Source organism: Sceloporus occidentalis, unplaced genomic scaffold (assembly GCF_023333645.1).
Source record: "Sceloporus occidentalis isolate IW3139 unplaced genomic scaffold, rSceOcc1.0.p SCAF_5, whole genome shotgun sequence".
NCBI classification, from domain to species: Eukaryota; Metazoa; Chordata; class Lepidosauria; order Squamata; family Phrynosomatidae; genus Sceloporus; species Sceloporus occidentalis.
In genome coordinates, this window is record NW_028316985.1 from 26,940,472 (window position 1) to 26,961,343 (window position 20,872).

Consider the following 20,872-nt stretch of genomic DNA (forward strand, 5'->3'; position numbering starts at 1 on the left):
GAGTCTACAAGGAAGGGCAAGACCTGGCCTGCCCCATACTCTCCCCACAGCTGAGTTAATTGAGTGCAGTCTACTATTGCACTTTGAACTTAGTTTGCACCAATTTAAGTAAGCTAGCAACAAAGGAGGAGGCTGGAGGAAGAGAGACAAACTGGGAGATATTAAAAGGAGGTGAAAAAGTGGGATGGCAGAGAACTAATTGAGACTGTCCCTGTCAATTCAGGACAGCTGGAGGCTATGCTGGAAATGGCTGGTAAAAAAGGGAAGACATGGTGTGGCAACTCAAGTGGCTTCAAAAAACCACTGGCTGGCTGGCAAGAGATGTGCTACTTATTCTATTTCCCTGGCTGAAACTGTGTTTACAAAATATAAGGAAAATATATGGGGGTTTACTTGTTAGACACCAATTTTGTTGATTATACGTTTCAAGGCAACATCCTCCTATTTTATATTCACCACAACCCTGTGAAACAGGTTGGGTAACTTTGTATTTCACTGAGGTAAACTTTTTATCTATACCAGTATCTGTTTGGAATTCAGAGACATATGCCATGTTAGTTTGGAATATTAGTATGCAAAGGCATCTTGCATCTGAGGAAGTAGGCCAAATCTACGAAAGCTTATGCTACAACTTTTTTTGCCCAGTTAGTCTCAAAGGTACTAGAAGATCCGTTTAAATACTGTATCCGTTAAAATTTTGCAAACTGTTTTGAGACAGTGGGTGGGGGAAAGCTGGAATATAGATTAAAAATAAATAAATGAGTGAGAATGTGAACCCCTATCCCCCTAATCCTCTTTAACCATTATATCACACTAGCTTTCATGGAATCGAAGTACCATATAAGACAAGATGCTGAGTAATCCATGCTCAAAGAAGGATTTGTCTGTGTTTTTATTGTAGCCGCTCAGTAAACTGTTCTTGCTATCTTCAGAGTTGCAATATGCAACTTAAAAAAATTAGATAGCTATACCTTAAAACCTTGCAAATAAAAATCTAAAAATCTATAGAATTCCAGATTTTCTTCCGCTGTTCTGGGAAGCATGCTCTGGGAATAAAGTAGTGTCTTTTTACCACACAGATGTAATTTTTAAAAAAAAGAAGTTTAGCTTTTTCAATAAAAATACAGAATGCAGCATAAGTGTGCTCTTCTTTATGCCACCCACATCTGCTTGTGATGAGCCACTCCATTTCAGTCATTCCATTTGGAGGACAATTTCTTGGCTAAAATAGATAATCAAAAGCAGACCTCTTACAGGGCAGTGCTCTGAGGTAATTAAGAAATATTGTGAAACAACTGTAATGATGATTAAGGAAATAATAAGAAATGATTTGCCAAAATATTCTTGCTGATTTTATTTTAATCTGTAAAAAGGATTATAAAAGAATGCTGTAAAGAATTAGCACTTAATTTAATTATGTCCGGGAGGATAAATGTTACAAAATTTGGGAAAGCTCTGTGTGTTCTACCTGGGTATCTGCCATTCTGCTAGCATAATGGAGCTTTCCTCAAATCCATGAGGCTGATCTTTATTAGAGGAAAATGTGCTTATTGGATTTAGCTTGACATTATTATAAAGGGGAGCTAAAAGTACTTCAAGATATTTGTTGTCACTGGAAATCAATGTCTTGTTGTTGTTGTATGCTTTTCAGTCATTTCTGACTTGTGTCAACTGTAATGGGACCCTATCATGGGGGGTTCTTGGCAAGATTTGTTCAGAGAGGGTTTGCCTTTGCCTTCTTCAGAGGCTGAGAGAGGGTGACTTTCCCAAACTCATCCAGTGAATTTCCATGGCCAAGCAGGGATTCAAACTCCAGTCTCCAGGGTTGTAGTCCAATGCTCATACCAGTACACCATGTTGTTTTTCTAAATCAGTGATTACTGCATTATTTTAGCTGCCCAGCTTATGTTGATGATTTGCCTTCTGATAAAAGTTTTAGATGCCCCATTAAAGATGTTGCAAAAAGAAGAAGAAATAACTCACAGGTGTACACGTGCACACACAGAATGATGATGCTGAACTTTTCCCAAAGGCAAAACCTTTGTGGACGTAGTGGTCATTCCAGATGGAAAGCTGCTAGCACTACAAATCAAAGAGCAACGTGTAATTATAACAGTTCCATCCTTCTCTCTTTTAATAGATTTGTTGTGGGAAGAGAATATATGCTGGAAACAATGGTAAAACATGGAAGGGTTACAAATGAGATACATTGTCATTTGGCCCACTTCTGTAAGTTCTACATTTGGGTTTCAATGATTATACAATGAAACTCTCACCAGGAAGCACCATGACTTTGAAGATTTTCTGTTATATTGAGATGCTGAGGAGGGGGTTTGTGTTTCGGTTTTTTTCATGCATCTTGCCTCTGGCTTAACAGTACGACACTCTTATCCTGCTCTGATTAAGCCATCAAGACAGGAATAGAAACTGTTTGGTCTACAAGATGCATGTGGCCTGCAAGGGGCTATTTGTATGTAACCCACACCCATCCAATTTAAAAATGGAGAATTGTGTTTCCACAGATGTCTAGAAGATACAATTCTATATGAATTCACTATTTTGGGGTACTTTATACTCACAAAAGACCCCGAACAGCAAAAAAGAGACCCAGAAGTGACTGCAGCTTCACTTCCTGCTTCATGAAACTAATGAGATGAGGTCTACAGGGGTTTGGATGGTCTGGAAATGAGAAATATGGTCTCTGGACCCTCCAGGCCTACCTCCTGACCTTAGAGCAAGAGTGATCAAAGTGGAGCATATAACTCCTAAGACTGTTTGCGCCCCTTGATCTCCCCAAATTTAGTTGCCTGTCCTGAAAGTCTAGAGGAGTGGCAATTCACCTTTTGGAAACCAGCATGGTGTAACTGTTTGAATGTTGGACTACAACTCTGGAGACCAGGGTCTGAACTCCCACTCAGCCATGGAAACTCACTGGGTGACCTTGGCCAAGAAAATCTCATGATAGATTTGCCTTGGGATTGCCATATGTGGGAAACAACTTGAAGGCACCCAACAACAATTTACCATTTATCCCTTCATCCTTTTTACATCCATCCATCCTTCAATATGTAAAAGATTTACATATACTTATGCATTGGCAACCATATCCAGTCATTGTGCACAGTTCTGGAGAAGGCAACTCTATGCAGGCGTTGAAGGATGAAGAGGAGTGATTGAAAATATCTGCAGAAAAAATCCTGAAATGGCTCTTTAGCCACAACTGCTTTTTGTTTTTATTTGGGATTTTTGTTTTGGTAAGCAGTATGGACCTCATAGGGCAGGAAATTGGCCAACAGATCCACTACAGTTGCCCACTTTTCTAAGAAAGAGAAATATGGATTATGAACATATATGCAGATGAAATATTAATTCTCCATTTGCTTGGATTAAATCTGGGAGGGACTTGCTACTCATCTACTTCCCAAAAATAAAAAGTGGCTTTGGTGGCTGTTTGTCTCCAGAAAACCCTTGGGTGCCTTCATTATGGCAGACAAACATATCTGGAAGACAGCTTTCCAATGTCTTTCTCTCTCTCTGCCTTCCTTTGCAATACACAGGTGCAGTGGCATATTGCTCTAAGACACACTCTCTAAATATACAAAGACCTATGGTAAGGTCATTCCAGGGCTTGGAAAGTTTACTTTAAAAATATTTTTTCTCTTTTCCATTTACAGTGTTTTAAGTGGAATTTATTGTCATTACTCATTTATACTCTTGGAAAAGTAACATGTTGCAATACAATCACTTTCTGCTGCTTTTGAAAACAGTTTAGCACTGATAAGAGGATGACATAAACCCTTAAAATTCCTCTAACCATTCCTCAAAATGTCTTCAAAAAGTAACTAGAGGATACTACAAAGAACAGAATTAAATTATGTTATTCTTCCTTATTACTTGATTTTTCTTTGATTTTATTATGCTCTTGTCATAAAGAAAAACTAAGGCCTGATTTAAATGGGCCTTTGCGCTGCCCTCGTCACGTGCTAGGGGTTGGCCGAGGATGTAGCGTCCATACCGGCCTCACCCATATCACGTGACGGGGGCATAAAAATGGCGGCGCCCTGTACACACGGGTGCTGCTGTTTTGACGCAATGGATGCATAGCGTCCGCATGTCCTGGTGCCTTTGTGACGCCGCAAGTGCGCTATTGGTGCCTTGCAGCATCACAAAGGCACCACAAGAAGAACCCGCTTTTTGTGGGTTCTTTTTGTTCCACGACAGAGCTGCGCGGTTTGTCTGCTCCAGCTCCCTCGTGGAGCAAACCAGGGCAGCAGGAGACCACCCTTTTTGGGCAGTCTGTATCCCGCCTAAATTACTTTTAAAAATCCTCACTGACTGCAGGTGTCTTGTGCCCTCTGAACCTTTCCAATCATATACTGTAGTCTGTAGTCTGTAGTTAGTAGTCTGTAAACCCGCTTCGGTCCATTGGGAGAGGTGGGGAAACACAAATAAAATTTTATTTTTATTATTTATTATTATTATATGCTGTCCAGATGTATTGGATTATATCATGCCCAGCCACTATGGACCTTATCACACAGGAATTGTATTCAGACACATCAGGCTAGTTGAGCATTAACACAACATTAACCTGTGCAGAAAGTGGGCAAAATTGCATCACATTTTACTTTCAGGATTTAGGATGTGTGAATCACCAGCTGAAGCTCCAAACAGCCCGAAACCCTCTTCATGCATTTGATTACAACTCCTATCATCTTTAGCCATCATAGCCAATAGTGGTAGAGCCCAAGTGGTGGTGGGAGAATAAGCAGGTTGGGTTGCCTGCCTTTATATGCACTACAGTTAAAAATAATAATATTTTTAATTTATATTTGCCTGCCTCTTCCTGCGTATCGAGGCGGGGTTACAACCCGATAAAGACATACAAATACAGTCAATAAAAAGGAATAAATTCAATACAGTACATCATATCAGCAATAGTAATATGAATTAAAAGCTAATTTATCATAATGCAACAATTTTATAAAAATAGAATTGCACAGAATCATCGTCAAGGATTGATGGATGGATATCCTAAACAGGATCGAATGGATAGGCCTGCTGTGTTTATACTGTGTTTCCAGTGGTGTTAGTTACCACTAGGAATCATAGCAAAAGCTGTGTGATGCTGAGCATGTACAGATTGTGCAGATTTACTTAAACAAGTTTTCATTTAAATCCTACTGAGGTCCTTCTTGCTGTCTCTCTGTACTATTTTCCCTTTCCATTTCCTGATAGCTGTTCCCTTGATTTGTGTCTTCTCTCTGGGCCATTCTCTTCCTTGTTCTCTGTCTTATCCCTTCTGCTTTCCCCCATAGACACTGATACATACTGTAAAAGGGTTTAGTAGGGTGTTTCTAGGAAATAGAGTGTTTTAAGAATTAACTATGCTTGAACTACCTTCAGGTACAAGACTTCCCATTTAGAACTAGTGTAGTGAAATGGGAGATCACATTACAAGCAACCCAGCAGGCAGTGACTGGGAAAGGGTTGTAAAAGCATCCATTTTGCCAAACTGATTTTTCTGGCTTGGCAAAAGAGACACTTTTAATTTTATTATTATTATTTATTTAATTTTTATTGAAAGTTTTAAAATTATACACCTTTATAACCCCCTCCCATTTCATAACTGGAAGAGAGCAAAAGTGCTTCGACATCATGGGGAGACAGAAATAGAAACACGCTTCTCTCATGCTGCCTGCCAGATTTGTCTGCAATGCAATAAGGCTCTCTGAGGCAATCCTCAAATGTAACATAATAGTAGATTCAAATAGATCATGCTCTGGCTACCTTTTGTGCTTTGGGCATGTCGGTGTGGCGCTGAGCACGTACAGATCGTGCAGATTTAGGTGGTTTTACTGGAGCGCAATACATCTCCAACCGTCTCAGGTCACAGCTTTGGAAACAACATTCATCCACTATTCCTTTGGTAGGAGATGGACGTCGAATGCCTCCATACCCTGCTGGTTTGCCTAAAGGGGGGGAAAAATCAGTCATGATTAAAAGGAGATAACAAACTTCAGGATTCTAGTCATGTAATGGGATTATTAGCTAACATAATAGCTAACATGGTTTATTGGTCTGAGTGCTGAACTAGGACCCTGGAGACCAGGTTTTAATTCTCTGCTCAACCATGGAATCCCATAGGGTGACCTTGGACAAGTCATACTTTCTCATCCTTAGAGGAAGGCAATGACAAACCCCCTCTGAACAAATCTTGCCAAGAAAACCCCATGTTAGGTTTGTTCTTAGGGTTGCCCATAAGTTAGAAGTAACTTGAAGGGACACAACAATAGTTACAACCTACAGAATAGGAAATTAGTCTAAGTTGTACTGTGATATTTTTGATTGGACCCAGTTATTGTTAAAAATACTGCCTACTCTACACCCCTACTCAATGCTTGCATCTTTTATACCCATGATCTCAGAGAACCAACATTACAACATTACAACCAATTAAATGTAATTCCGCTCAACTGAAATTTTAGTACGTTAACTTAACTAACTCGTCACTTAGCATTAGTGTATTAACCAAACTGATCAATAGTTTAGATGTCTTTGCATTTATTCATTTATTCGTTTGTGGATCTATTAATTTGACAAAACTATTCATTGACTCAAAATGGTATGAATACCACCTGTATGAACAAGCGTTACTTGATGTTCTGTGACAGATGTGGAATACCAAGTACAAGCCTTCCCATTTAGAGCTAATGTCGTAAAGAGGGAGATCTAGATTCTAGTCCCCACTAAATCATGAAGAATTCTGGGGTTCCTATCACTCATTCGCACCCTGAGTCACCTCACATGGTTGTTCTGAGGACATAGTCAGGAGGATAACCACAGACACTGCCTTGACCTCAGTGAATGATATATAAATGTAACTAATAATGAATAAAAATAATGTAAGTAATAATAATAAAAAGAGCCAGTGTGATAGTGTGGTTTGAGTTTGAATTAAGACTCTGGAGACCAGGGTTTGACTCCCCACTTGGCCATGGAAACTGACTGACCTTGGGCAAGTCACACTCTCTCAGACTCAGAAGAAGGTATTGGCAAGCCCCTTCTGTACAAATCTTTCCAAAAAACTCTGTGATAGGTTTGCCTTTGGGTCACTATTAAGTCCGAAATGACCTGAAGGCACAGAACTACAAACTAATACAAATAATATTCTGAAAGTTATTCATGCCCCATAAGTTTTTTGGAAAAGCTATCATAATAAATGTGAAATGCTTGGGTTTAGGCTTTCTTGAAGAACCAGTTGTCACAGCTATCCCATGTTTTAGAATCAAACTCCAGTCAGAAAACAGCATGTTCAGTGCTTGAAACTATGATAGATCTAGATGCTACTGTATATTTTATGCCACCAGTTGTACTTTTAATAGACATTTAACAAGGAGGATATCACTGTGTAATTATTTACACACACAACTCCCTTGTTGCAACATCTCCATTGGCTGCCAGTGTGTTTCTGGGCATAATTCAAAGTGCTGCTTTGTACAGATCGAGCCCAAGTTATCTAAAGGCCCGTATCTCCCTTTATGAGCTCTCTGAAGATGCCACCCACAGACGCACGCGAAACATCAAGAATAAACTCTCCTAGAACTCTTTTGGGCCACATAGCCCAAAAACCTCACAAAAAACTATGGATGCCAGCCATGAAAACCATTGATGTTGTTTTTATTTATGTTTTAATGTTAGTAGAATTTAATTTATTTTTTAACTTTTGTAATCAATGTTTTAGCTTTGTCTTTTTAATATATTGTAACCTGCCTTGAATCCCATGGTGGGAGAAAGACGGGATATAAATCCTGCAAACAAACAAACAAACAAACAAACAAACATTTAATGGAGAAGAACAGACAAGTTAGAAGAGGCTGCAGCTTTTGCTTTTGCCTGAGTCTACAGGGAATGGCAAGATTCTGCCCCCTCTTTTTCTCTCCCCACTGGTGAGTTAATTGAGTACAAAGTTCTTTTGAACGTTGAACTCAGTTTGCACCTGTGGAAATGAGTTGAGGACAAAGGAAGAAAGTGGAAGGAAGAGAGAGAAATTGGGATATTTTAAAACAGCTGAAAAAGTGGGATGACAGAGGATAAATCAGGACTATTCCTGGCAAACTGGAACAGTTGGAGGATATGATTAAGAAAATATGGGAGGGACAAGGGACAAAAACATGTTTTAAAGCCCCAAGTTAGAACTAACTCTCATGTGGATGTACTTGTCTATACCTACCTACAGATATACTCATACAGCTGGAGAGAGAGCAAGAGGAGAAATAGTTAACAGTGATTTGACTGATCAGCTCTTCCTAGTTTAAGCCATTATCTCTTGTCGTAGGGTTGCCATAATTGTCCACTATTACCAGGGACAAAATGTAGGACAAATTCTAGACCAAACTGTACAACAACTGCAGGACAAAAATCAGCCCAAAATGTAGGACAAGTAAGGTCCTCCATTTTTCTTAAATGTTGTAGGGCTTGTTTGCACCACCAGGAATTTCTGTACTCACTACATAGTGGCTGTAATACTCACATATGATGTTCCTCAGGATTCACAGGCAATGTGGGGCTTCTCTCAAAAAATCCAAAGAAAAAAGAACTGCCTTTTGCCTCTCATTTACCTATAAAATCCAGATTGTCAGCAAGGACAGAGCCCTTTGGCCAGAAATACCATGCACCATAGGACATGTGATCAATGTATGACTGCCTTTTTCTTCTGGGTTACTCTGATCTCACCACAGTGTGGGTGGCTATACTGGAGTTGCTTCAGACTGGGAAACTGCACTATGGTTACAGGGTGAGTACAGGGTTTCCCACTGGGGTAGGCAAGCTCTTAGCCATGAACGAGCAGGTAGAAATGGGGATGGAAGTACCATAGTTGCAAAAGCAGGAAATACCCATTCTGCCATCTCACCTCAAATGGCAACAAAGAGAAACAGAATGAATATGAATAGGAAAAGAAGAAGAGAGGTAGAGAGTGCAACTAGCAGGACAGGAATGTGAGAAACCAAAACTGCTTCTGAACCAGAAGGGCATGGAGGGAGGGTGTGTAGGAATCCAGCTGATCTTTGGCCAACTTAGTCCAGCATCAAGGAAGAATGAAACGTTTTTGATGGAAAATAATGACCAGCAGTTGCCATCTTTCCTATTAGGGCTTACATCTTGTGTGGCCTTATTTACAACACACATGGAGCATTACCAGATCCTATAAGTTGATGGGGCTTGTGGAAGAAGCATTGCCACTGTACCACTGTTGCCAAAACTCATGCAACAAGAGGCTTTTTGAGTCTTGATTCTGGTGTTGTGTTCACTGTCTTGCTCCAAATGGCACCGTGGGCCCAAGGGCATGCACCCACTGGCTTTCTCCCCAGCTTCCCCATTCTATTCCTCCCCACCCAAGGTTTTGGCTTGCTAAGGGTGCACAAATGAAATGCACATGCAGACACTTTTGTGCTGAGCCAGCAAATTCCCTGACATCAGTGGGGAGTGGAGAGGAGATGGGTCTCCTGGCTTACAGCCAGCTCACATAATACAATCAAATTTTCTCCTCCTTCAGCATCACCCACTGAGATATGTCTCTTTTCCTGGAGAACTGGGGAAATATAACAGTTCTTTGAGATTTTAGCAAAGTTCTGAGACTTTGCAACAGTAGCAGTAGTAGTAATAGTAAACAAAGAATGTTTCTCATTTATATTGAATATTCCTAACAGTGAATATATAACTATGATCTGTCTATCATCTGTATATCTATCTATGATATTCACATTATACATATATAGAAAATGTAGATCAATATTCAAATGTCTGAAAGTATCCAAGCCATATTGATGTTAGATTTGGTTAATAAATACTTTGACCTGACTTTAAAAAATGACTGAAACTAATCTGTTTCCTCTGTGCCTAAGACTGAGATCAATGGCCCTTGTCTGAGCTTGTCCACATTCAGTTCATGTTGATTATTGAAGCAATTTTTCATGATAAGTAGATTTTTCTGGAAAGTGCCAGTAGGCTTGGGATGCAGCTATGAATATGCCTGGACTCAGCCCATACAACTGAAGATCAGCCCAGAGTTAATTACTAGACTAGTAAGCATATTAATTCACTGTTCATGTGATTTGTCTGGCATGCGAACATATCAGTATATTTACGTGAATTGATATAAACACAGGGATTCATTGTAGTATAGTGGTTTGAGAATTATGAGACCTTGAATAAAATCCCCACTCAGCCATGATGGTCTCAGGATGAGTGTGGACAAATTATTGTCTCTGTCTACACTGAAAAACATGTGAATTGCTTTAAGTTCCTTGGAGAAAAGGTTGGTATAATATGATAAATAAATACATGCTTTTTAAAAAGTTTTTTTTAAATAAAATAAAATAAAATAGAAACATAGGGTTACCTTATGTTCTTTTCCTGGGCATGGTCTGCTTTTCAGGGTTAAAATTTCTTTTTTGGATGGATTTTTAAAATGTTTTTTGCTGATTTGCCTCCTGCCTGCCAATGATGCCTCCTCATTCCTGTCTTGCAGGCTGCACTGACAGTTCTGCTAGGGAAAGGGATGGAGGCTGGCCTGGTGGAGCACTCAGAGACAGAGTGAGGACTTTTTCACACAGAGGAATGCATCACCATTCCGAAAGAGGAAGTGGGGCCAAATGCATGGGGTTTTTGTGGGCAAGACTTCTGCAGAGGGGGTTTGCCCACCCTCCCCTGCCCTCCCCCACCCTCTATCTTTCCTCCGCAACAGCTGCTTTTTCCTAGGCAGGCAGGGAGGGAAAATCGCAGCAAAACATCATGGGGATTGTAGTGCATTCCTATTGAACGCAATCCTATGGCGATCTACAATTACATTCCACATCTGGCAATTGTGAATTGACTGCAGATTTGGAGGGGAACAGGATTTGTAAATCCAACTGTTCATCAAATGTGCCTAATGATGGGATGACTAGCAATTGCATTCAGATTGGGTTTGTGTTCTCTCTGACGTCATTTGGTAACCTCATGTGAAATAATTCTCAACCCATTCAATGCCCCTGGATTGAGCTCAGTTTAAGCTTCCAATTTTCAGCGTGTGAAAAAGTCCCGAGAGAGACTTGGGAGTTTGGGTGGGGAGAAGGGAGACAGACCTGGAGAGCAAGGTGGTAGAGGGAACCTCCAGTTGTTTTGGGTGATGGAACAAGGTGGCTTGGTAGAGTGTATGAGGTAGCTGTCAGAAGAGATGGGAAAGGGCAAAAAGGAAGGCAAAATTGTTGTTATTTAAATACAGTTAAGGTCAAGAATATTTCTAGTATTCCTAATTCCTAACTATCACAGTTTATATAGTGTATGTGGTGGTGTGTGCCTTCCAAGTCATTTCTGACCTATGGCGACCCTATCACAGGGTTTTCTTGGCAGAATTTGTTCAGAGGTTTGTCCTTTCATTACATTAAGGCTGAGAAAGTGTGACTCACCCAAGATCACCCAGTGGGTTTGCACAGCTGAGCAGGGATTCAGACTTTGGTCTCCCAGTGTCCTAGTCCAGAACTGAAACTATACCACACTGGTTCTGTTTATATAGTAGAAGTATTTAAAGAGAGAGTTGTCATAGTGCTTGGTTGTTTGAAGTATTCAGATTTTTTTTTTGCTTTTCAAAATATATTAACCCTAAGAAAACCAACTTGTGTTGGATTTGGATGCATAGCTGGTATCTATCCAATTACTGTAGTGGAAGGCTGTGTACAAGCAATGCCTTCTACAGACATCAGCTAATATTTGGTACAGTCACATCATAGTGTTACCCATATATTCCTAAGACTCATTTGCACCATTTCCCCCTCTTCAGAAAAGAACTATGCAAACTGGATCATCTAGCATAAGCTGGTATATGAATATATGTGTTCCTCCTCTTCCCTTCCCCCATTCTCCTGATGTTGCTTGTTGTATAAGTCAGTGTAGTATTTTGGCTACCACTTGACCTGCTGTGGAGTCAAGCCCCTGTATTACTTTTTGCACGCTTATGAGCTGACATGTTGAATCATACCATTCTACTGGCTCTTGTAAAAATGGTCAGATTTAGAAATCTCACTTCTTGTACAGCTGGCTTCTGCAGCAAGAACACTTCACTTTAAATAGGGCAGGAGCAGTGATGTAATTCAGAGGTGCTTTGTTTAGACTAGATTTCCCCCTCCCCCCATGTAAGAGTTTTCTTTACTATGGGTGACATCAGTCCCATTCTGCTGTGAGTAGGACTAAAGCTTAAACTGTTTGCAGAAAAAAACCCTCTTAAACGGAAGGTTCAATTTCCTATTTTTCTCAGTAGAACTACATGAGAACCACTCTCATACACCAGGGGTGGGCAACACACTCATTTATTTCTAGTGCCAATCAATCTATGCCACTGGCATTTGGTGCCATTGCAAAAAACAAAAACAAAAACACCCCCCCCCAAAAAAAAAAAATCTTTAAAAGAAACCTTGCTTTACCTTGCCTCATCACATATTATCTTTCCTCCTCTTCTCTTCCAGACACTCTGTCTTACTCTATGGAATGCTCTGTGCCAAAGGAGCATTGCAGAAAGATACGTAGTTCAGTGTGACACTGTGAAACTCAACTCCACCATAGAAATCTTCCATAATAACCACTGAATTTTAAAGAGCAACTGCAGCAGCTTTGGAAACCACAGTGACACCTGTCAGTTGTTAACACTAAGGGTTGGGTAGGACAGTCTGTATTATGCTTCAGCATGTCCACATTCATGTCACCACCATTTTACAATATGAAGTGCAAGCATCTACATTTTTTTCTATCCAGAATGGAACCTCCACAGATCTAGAGGGCCCACTGTATTAGTATGGAAAGAAAAAGAGGATTGAAACAAGCACAACACATGCAACAAAATAAAATCAGCAGGGAAGCGTTAGATTGGGCTTCCCTCCCCCTCTCCCCCCACCTAGTATCATGCTTGCTTTTAATGTTTTTACCACCCCCATCCTCCCCCTTGTGTTGTCTTTGTTTTTACTTCAGTCAGTGGAATGTGCACATTCTCTCTTCTCCACTCAAATCCTCCCCTCCATGTTTCACATGCTCACTTGCTCATTCATGTGGAGATCTGCAATGTATATATGGTGTGTGTGTGTGTGGGAGAGAGACTGGGGATGGAGTGTGTGAGATCTCCACATGAGTGAGTACGTGAATGATGGGGGAAGGATTGGAGGTGGAGTAAAATAGTAAAATCAATTGTGACACTCAGGTAGAGGGGGAGAAAGAGGGAAGGGGTTGCCTGATCTCATGACTGAACACAAATAAAAGATCAATAAAGTACTTTTTTTGGTCTTTATCCAACATGTGCATGTTTGTATATTTGTGGGTACATTTAAAATTTGCTCCCTCTAAGAGGGAAAACAGGGCAAAGGGGATGGGATGGGGAGGCATGCAATCAGAGTAGGTTCAATAGATTGACAGACAAACAGTAAGGGCTATTGCCCGATAGGTTGATGCTGAGAAGTGGGGGAACAGCAAGTTTGCTAGGTGAAATGTGTGGCTGGTTATGCTGATGTCATCTCACTGTGTCTGTGAGAATGTGGTGTTAATAGGGTTGCTATGGAGTCACTGTGGACTAGAAAAATGTAAAGTGGAGCCAATTTTTTCATCATTGTAGACATGCCCTAAGTCTTTAAATATAAACCAGGCTCAAGGTATATCAGAAAAATTACTTTAACCTGGGGGTGTAAATCCTAATTTGGTTCATCTTCACTCAAAAAACCAGATGATGAAATGTGTGTGTGTGTGTGTGTGTGAGAGAGAGAGAGAGAGAGAGAGAGAGAATCTCCCTGTGTGTGTATCTCCTTACCTTAAAAGGATATCAAACAAAGAAGTAAACTTCAGAACTGAGAATAGGATTGCATCCTCTACCACTCTTTACGCAGCAGGCTCATTTAGGGACCTCAACAAACATTTAGGGACCTCAACAAGCAGCCTTCAAGAATATAACTGGAGAAATCATGTGGAACTGCTAGAAGGTTGCCACTGCTGCTGCTCCAAAACTTCCATCCAAATCAATTGCCAAATTCATGCCGGCCATGAAAGCCTTCGACTTCACAATTGCCTTAACTCTGCATAACGACAGGACTGACTTCTGGACTTCTTTCCTAGCTACCCTTTAGAGGTTTAGAGGGCTCTTCTGATGCTTGAGACAATACCTACATGAACTTGGCCTTGTGTAGGAAAAGAAAAGAAAAAAAAGTACTCATGACATCTTTGCACATGTTATAGAAGATCAGGATGCAAAATCAGAAAGTTGTGTTAATTTTAAATGTGTTTGCCAGACATCATACTCTGTAATGAGATCTTCCTTAAAGATTTTTGTTTTCAAAGAGTCTGCTTCCAGTGGCAGATTTTTACAAATTGCTTAGTCTTAAAAAAAAAGAGGAAAAAAAATCCTTTGCCCTCCCTCCCTCTTGCTGTAAACTCTGTACTTTGGAAAGTGTTTACTTTCACACACAGTTGCACTGAACTATGCCCTCTTTCTAAGGCTTCTGTTGGGAAGTTGCTAAGTCCACAAAGCATGTGATATGGCCTGTGTTCTTCACACAGTGGTTTCCGAAGCCAATTAGGGTGGTGTGAACAGAGCAGGATCTATAGGCAGTATTGATCTAGGATCTGAAGTGGAAATTTTATAGTATCAAGGGTACTTTGGAGATAAGGGCCAACAAAAGAGTGGGAACAGGATGATGTATTGCTTTAGTCCAATACAATACTCCAGAGTGCAAGAGTGTTGCCAATATTGCCAGAGTTTATAAGCCTAGGTCAGATTCCATGGCTGGAAAGCCATAGATTCTGCCAGAAAAGAAGAAAAAACTCTGAATATTCTTTTTGGCAAGAAAAATGCTGTGTTGGATACAAAGTCAACTTAAAGGGAATTGCCAGAACATTTATTGAGGACTGTGAAAAAATAATTACAAATGGTTAGAGATAATTGTTGCATTTTGGTTAGGGAGTGAAGAACAATGGATGCTAAGCTAGCCAGTTGTTGACATTCATTGCATCAAACAGAGTCTAAGGTCTGCTTCTATTTATTTCCTATTCCTTTACGTCTATCCACCCCGTCTCCTGACCAATGGAGCATTTTCTCAGGGGACACTCAGTCTAATTCTAAGCAATACTCGGATCTGATGAATGAACCAAAAGTCAAAAATAGTGTCTGTGCATCAAATCAAGCTTCAAGAACAGGCTGCAATACAGTACACAATTTACTTGGGGCTACACAATTATAATAAAGAATAATAAATAATTTATTTATATTTCCTTGTCTCTCCCTGTGGATCGAGGTGGAGTTACAGCCCAATAAATAACTTATACATATAATCAATAAAATACAATAATACCAATACAATACATCACATCAATAATAATAATATCAGATAAAAACGAAGTTATCATAATATGACAGTTTTATAACAGTAGGAATGCACAGGATCGTCGTCAAGGGTTAATAGGGGATGTTCTAAACAGGCTCGGGTGGATAGGCCTGCCAGAAGAGCTCTGTCTTGACTGCTTTCTTAAAAGCATCTAAGGTAGTAATAAGACAGAGCTCTTCTGGCAGGCCATTCCACAATTTAGGAGCAGTGGCAATAAAAGTTTTTTGGAAAGTCACAACCAATCTGGTCATTTGTGGTTCTAACAAGTTCTTCCCAGATGTTCTGAGAGTGTGGGGTGGAGAGGCATTGCCGTAAGTAACTCGGGCCCAAGCCATATACTGTAACGCTATGGTTCCACTTTACCTACCATTGCTGCATCTTATGGAATCCTGAGGCTTGTAGTTTAGTGATGCACTAGTGCTCTCTGGCTGAGATTTATTATTATTAACCTTTATTTATAAAGCGCTGTAAATTTATACAGCGCTGTACATACAATCTTTTAGTCAGACGGTTCCCTGCCCTCAGGCTTACAAGCTAAAAGAGACGACACAAAAGGAGAAGGGAGTGGTGGTGGGGAATAGGATCAGGTCCAGCAGATCTTCTCCACCTCTGAGGCCTGGACCAAGGCAGATGGACTGGAGGAAGGGCTTGGCTTCTTGATGGATGGTTAAAAGGAGGCTTCCTGGGTCAGAGAGGGTCACCTCTGGGAATGCTTCTCTAAACAATATAGTCTTTAATTCAGTTTTGAAACTGGGTAGAGAAGTGATGAGGTGTGCATGTGGGGGAAGAAGGTTCCAGGAGTAAGGGGCAGTAAGCGAGAAGGGACGAATTCGGGAAGGGGCAGTGGTAGTCCTACACTGTGACAGGAGACCTTGACTACGAGAGCGGAGGGTGCGAGTAGGAATGTAAGGAGAAAGAAGGTCAGATAAGTAAGGAGGGGCCAACCCATGGAGGGCTTTGAAAGTCAGTAACAAAAGCTTGTACTGGATGCGGAAGGCGAAGGGGAGCCAATGAAGGGAGGAGAAAAGAGGAGAAACATGGTCAAAGCGGCGAGCGGATGTGACAATATGGGCAGCTGAATACTGGACAGAGATTAAAGGATGGAGGTGTGAAAGAGGAAGCCCTGTTAGAAGGAGGTTACAATAATCTAGTCGCAAAACCACTAGGGCATGGACCAGAGTCTTGGCAGTAGAGATTGAGAGGAATGGACGGATCTTGGCAATGTTGTGGAGAAAGAATCTACAGGTCTTTATTACAGATTTCTAAATGTCCCTCTTTAAACTGCCAATCCCAGGATTTTATAGGACAAAACCATGGGAGTTAAAGTGGAATAATAGTGCTATAATTGAGTGGTGTGAAAGGGCCCTCTTTTCTGTCCTTGTAGATTTTGCTGTGGCTTTTGACATCATCAAGTATGGCCTATGTTATCCTATCCCCTCTTCCTCAATTCTGTGTTAACAGATCACATACTTAGGTTTTCCTTCTTGGCTAACATCATCCTTTTAAAGCCACATCTTTCTGTTACATATTTTGCTCAGTAGTCAGCCTGATTACAGGGACGTAGCTAGGATTTTAGGAAGGGGGGGTCCAGACTAAGTGCCACCATTATAATGAGGCTTGAGCGCGGTGGCGCAGCAGCACACACCATTCATTTTTCTAATGGAAGGGGGGGTCTGGACCCCAAGAACCCCCCCCCCCCCCCTTGGCTACGTCCCTGCTGATTATCTTGTTGTTAATCATTGTCAATGTAAATAGGCTTCTCAAACATTTTAATAAACCAAGTGGTTTATTAGTTGTGCTTTGCAAATTTTGATGTCAGGTCTGCTATTGGACTTGAAGCTGGGGTTTTCCTAGTTCAAAATAAGACGGAGAGGGAAATATGGAACCTGAGTAATGCATAAAGGGGCACAGTAGTGCATAAAAGGAAGTGAATAAAAGGGCAAGTCTTTGTGCCTTAATACTGTATAGCCTTCTCCACCCAAATTGCATCCTGTTGTTCCGGCCTACAACTTTTATTATCCTTGATCACTGGCCATTTGGGCTGGGACTGATGGGAATTATAGTCTGTAAGGCACTTATTTGGGTAAAGCTAACTAAATGTAACATACTGATGAAGAATTTCGTAAACTGAAAATATTGATCATTTCTTTGTTAGTACCATATTTTATTCTAAGGAGGGTACTCTCCCACTAACATTTGGATTTCCTCTAGTATGTTTTTCATATAAAACAGAGATTGAAAACTTGCATCTCTCCAGATATTGCTGGGCTCCATCAGCCCTAGTTAGCATGGACAGTTCTCAGTGGTACTGGTACTGTATGCATGTCTATGTACCTCCAAGTCGTCTGTTGACTTATGGCAACCCCATGAATTTCATAGTGTTCTCTTAGGCAAGAAATACTCAGAGCTGGTTTTGCCAGTTTCTTCCTCTGAAACATAGGCCTGGTACAGATGGGCCTATGGGGCGCCCTCGTCACATGCCAGGGGTTATCTTGTTGTTGATCATTGTCAACAGCCGTAATGACGTCATGAGTGTACCATTGGCACACTGCAGCAACATTATGGTGCCGTAAAAACAACCCGCTTTTTGCGGGTTCTTTTTGCTGCACGAGGAAGCCGCGCAATTTGTCCACTGCAGCTAACTCATGCAACAAAACAAGGCGCTGGCAAACCGTCCTTTTTGGGTGGTCTGTACCAGGGCATAGCCTATAGCACTTGGTATTTGTTGGTGGTCTCCCATCCAAGTATCAACCAGGGCTGACTCTACTTAGGTTACAAAATCAGATGGGATCTGGTACCTTGAGAGCAGAGGGGGGCCTGGAGTCTAACATATGGAAGATGATAGGTTTCCTACTAAAGCAAACCAAGTTATGCCTCATACTCACATATTAGCTTGATCTAGTGAGCCAAATGATGGACTTTCCATTTACAACAATATAATTGCAACATTCGGATATTAGGACAATAGGACTAGTGCAGAACAGTGAAAATCAAGTATCTAAATAGGATTTTGAACATTTACTCTTTAATGTATATATGCATAAATATAATGTGGTGTATGTATGTGAGTGAGAAATGCAAGGTTAAAATATGTATAGTCAATGACTTTAATGCAAAGAAAGAAAAGTACAATTTGAATTATTCAGAAGTGAAATATTCATCATTCAAATGTTCAATTGATTACAGTAGGAGTTAAGCACAGCATAACTATGTTTCTCTGGGTTTAGACCTAAGTGGTGCATACACTATCAGGGAGGTAGTCTGTGTCTTTCTGCTACGTGTATTCAGGAACAAACAATTGCCATTGCATAACATAATGCAGCCTAATATTTATATAGCATTTAATGTGCTTCACATACGTTGTCACAGTAATCCTTACAACAACAACGTCATTATTCCCTAATTACAAATTGGGGGCTGAGGTTGATTGATATTGGTTTACCTAAGATGACCCAGTGAGCACATGGCTGACAAGAGATTTAAGCTATGGACGTGCCGTCTCACACTCTTAACCACTGTGTTATACGAGCTCTTAAGCCTTTCTAACTGCCCTTGCAGGATGTACCATTATTCCTGAAGGACCTAAACCTGTAGATGTATTAATACGGAAATAGATTTCAGAGATGATAGAGGTAAAATAAATAGTTTCTTTCAAGCCACAGGAGATATTCTTATATCTCATAAACCAAACAAGAAGAATCCAGTGTTTTGCATTCTTTAATATTTTGGTGTCTGGGGCGATGATCCACATTGTCCAAAGGTATTAAGTTAACCATCAGTATAAAAGATGAAAAGTTTGTATTCTGCAGAATGAAGAGAATCTCCTGCCACAACCCTGGGATGAAGGTTACATTCAGTGGGAGGGGGCATATGCAGCTGAATGTACATAATAGAGGGATACAATGGGTTATTTTGAAGGCCCACATTGGTAGAACTTCAGATTTTTGCTTCTTTGATTAGAAAGCCTCTCCCATCTGCTTATGAAATATTTTTCTGTGTACTGTGGGTGCTGTTTGAATAGCACAAACCCCAAACCCATTGTATGTATGGAACAAATAGTGTAGTTCCTGTCCATTGTATAGCCCTGTATAGGTATTCGGTCTGTGGGTGGATGGTGAGTAAGGCATGTGGGTTTACCAGGGGTAATGGGTGTCTCCCAAGTCACTAGTGCAGTGAATCTGGTCTAGTTTTAGTCTACTTTTGAAAATCTAGTTTGTTGCAGACTTTTGTTCCAGGTCTATTTCTGAACTGCTTGGATAGCTCCTTTAAAATATGGAATAAAACTCAAAGTAGATTTACTACTCCTTTGATACAGAGTCCACTGGTTACATCTGGGGTGTGTAACATGCCTGTGTCTGTGTGAACATGTGTGCACACATGCATGCATGCACGCGCGCACACACACACACACACACACACACGTTGTTCTACTCTTAGTCCCTGCTCTTTTCATGTTTTGCAGGAAGATCTAAAGTATACTTAGTTCATACAACATAGAATCGTAGAGTTGGAAGAGACCGCAAGGGCCATCCAGTCCAACCCCCTGCCATGCCGGAAATCTCAATCAAACCATCCTTGACAGATGGCCCTCCAGCCTCTGTTTAAAGACCTCCAAGGAGGGAGACTCCACTACACTCTGAGGGAGTGTGTTCCACTGTTGAACAGCCTTTACTGTCAGGAAGTTCCTCCTAATGTTGAGGTGGAATCTCTTTTCCTGTAGCTTGCATCCATTACTCCAGGTCTTAGTCTCTGGAGCAGCAGAAAACAAGTTAGATCCCTCCTCAATATGACATCTCTTCAAGTATTTAAACAGGGCTATCATATCACCTCTTAATCTTCTCTTCTCCAGGCTGAACATCCCCAGCTCCCTACGTCGTTCCTCATAGGGCATGGTTTCCAGACCCTTCACCATTTTAGTCGCTCTCCTTTTGACACGCTCCAGTTTCTCAATGTCCTTTTTGAATTGTGGTGCCCAGAACTGGACACAATGTTCCACGTGGGGCCTGACCAAAGCAGAATATATTGGCACTATTACTTTTCTTGATCTGGGCACTATATTTTTATTGATGCAGCCTAAAATTGCATTGGCCTTTTTAGCTGCTGCATCACACTGTTGACTCATGTTCAACTTGTGGTCTACTTGGACTCCTAGATCCCTTTCACACATAGTTTCATTCAGCCAGGTGTCCCCCATCCTATATTTCATTTTTCTGCCCTAAGTGCAGTACCTTACATTTCTCCGTGTTGAATTTCATTTTGTTAGCTTTGGCCCAGTTTTCTAGTCTGTTCAGGTCATTTTGAATTTTGATCCTGTTCTCTGGAGTATTAGCTATTCCTCCTAATTTGGTGTCATCTGCAAATAAGTATACACCCAATTCTGTCATCCAGGTCATTGATAAAGATGTTGAATAGCACTGGGCCCAGGACAGAGCCCTGTGGAACCCCACTGGTAACTTCTTTCCAGGATGAAAAAGAGC

The 20,872-nt window shown here is 40.8% G+C and overlaps 1 protein-coding gene across 1 annotated transcript in view; it reads right to left on the bottom strand.

The window, feature by feature from the left end:
- LOC149311813 (insulin-like growth factor 1) overlaps window positions 1-20,872 on the bottom strand; it is an 80,150-nt gene that overhangs the window by 12,715 nt on the left and 46,563 nt on the right. The window contains exon 3 of the mRNA XM_089526721.1: window positions 5,791-5,972. Coding sequence (XP_089382847.1) covers window positions 5,791-5,972 — 182 coding nt within the window. The remainder of the gene's footprint in view (window positions 1-5,790; window positions 5,973-20,872) is intronic.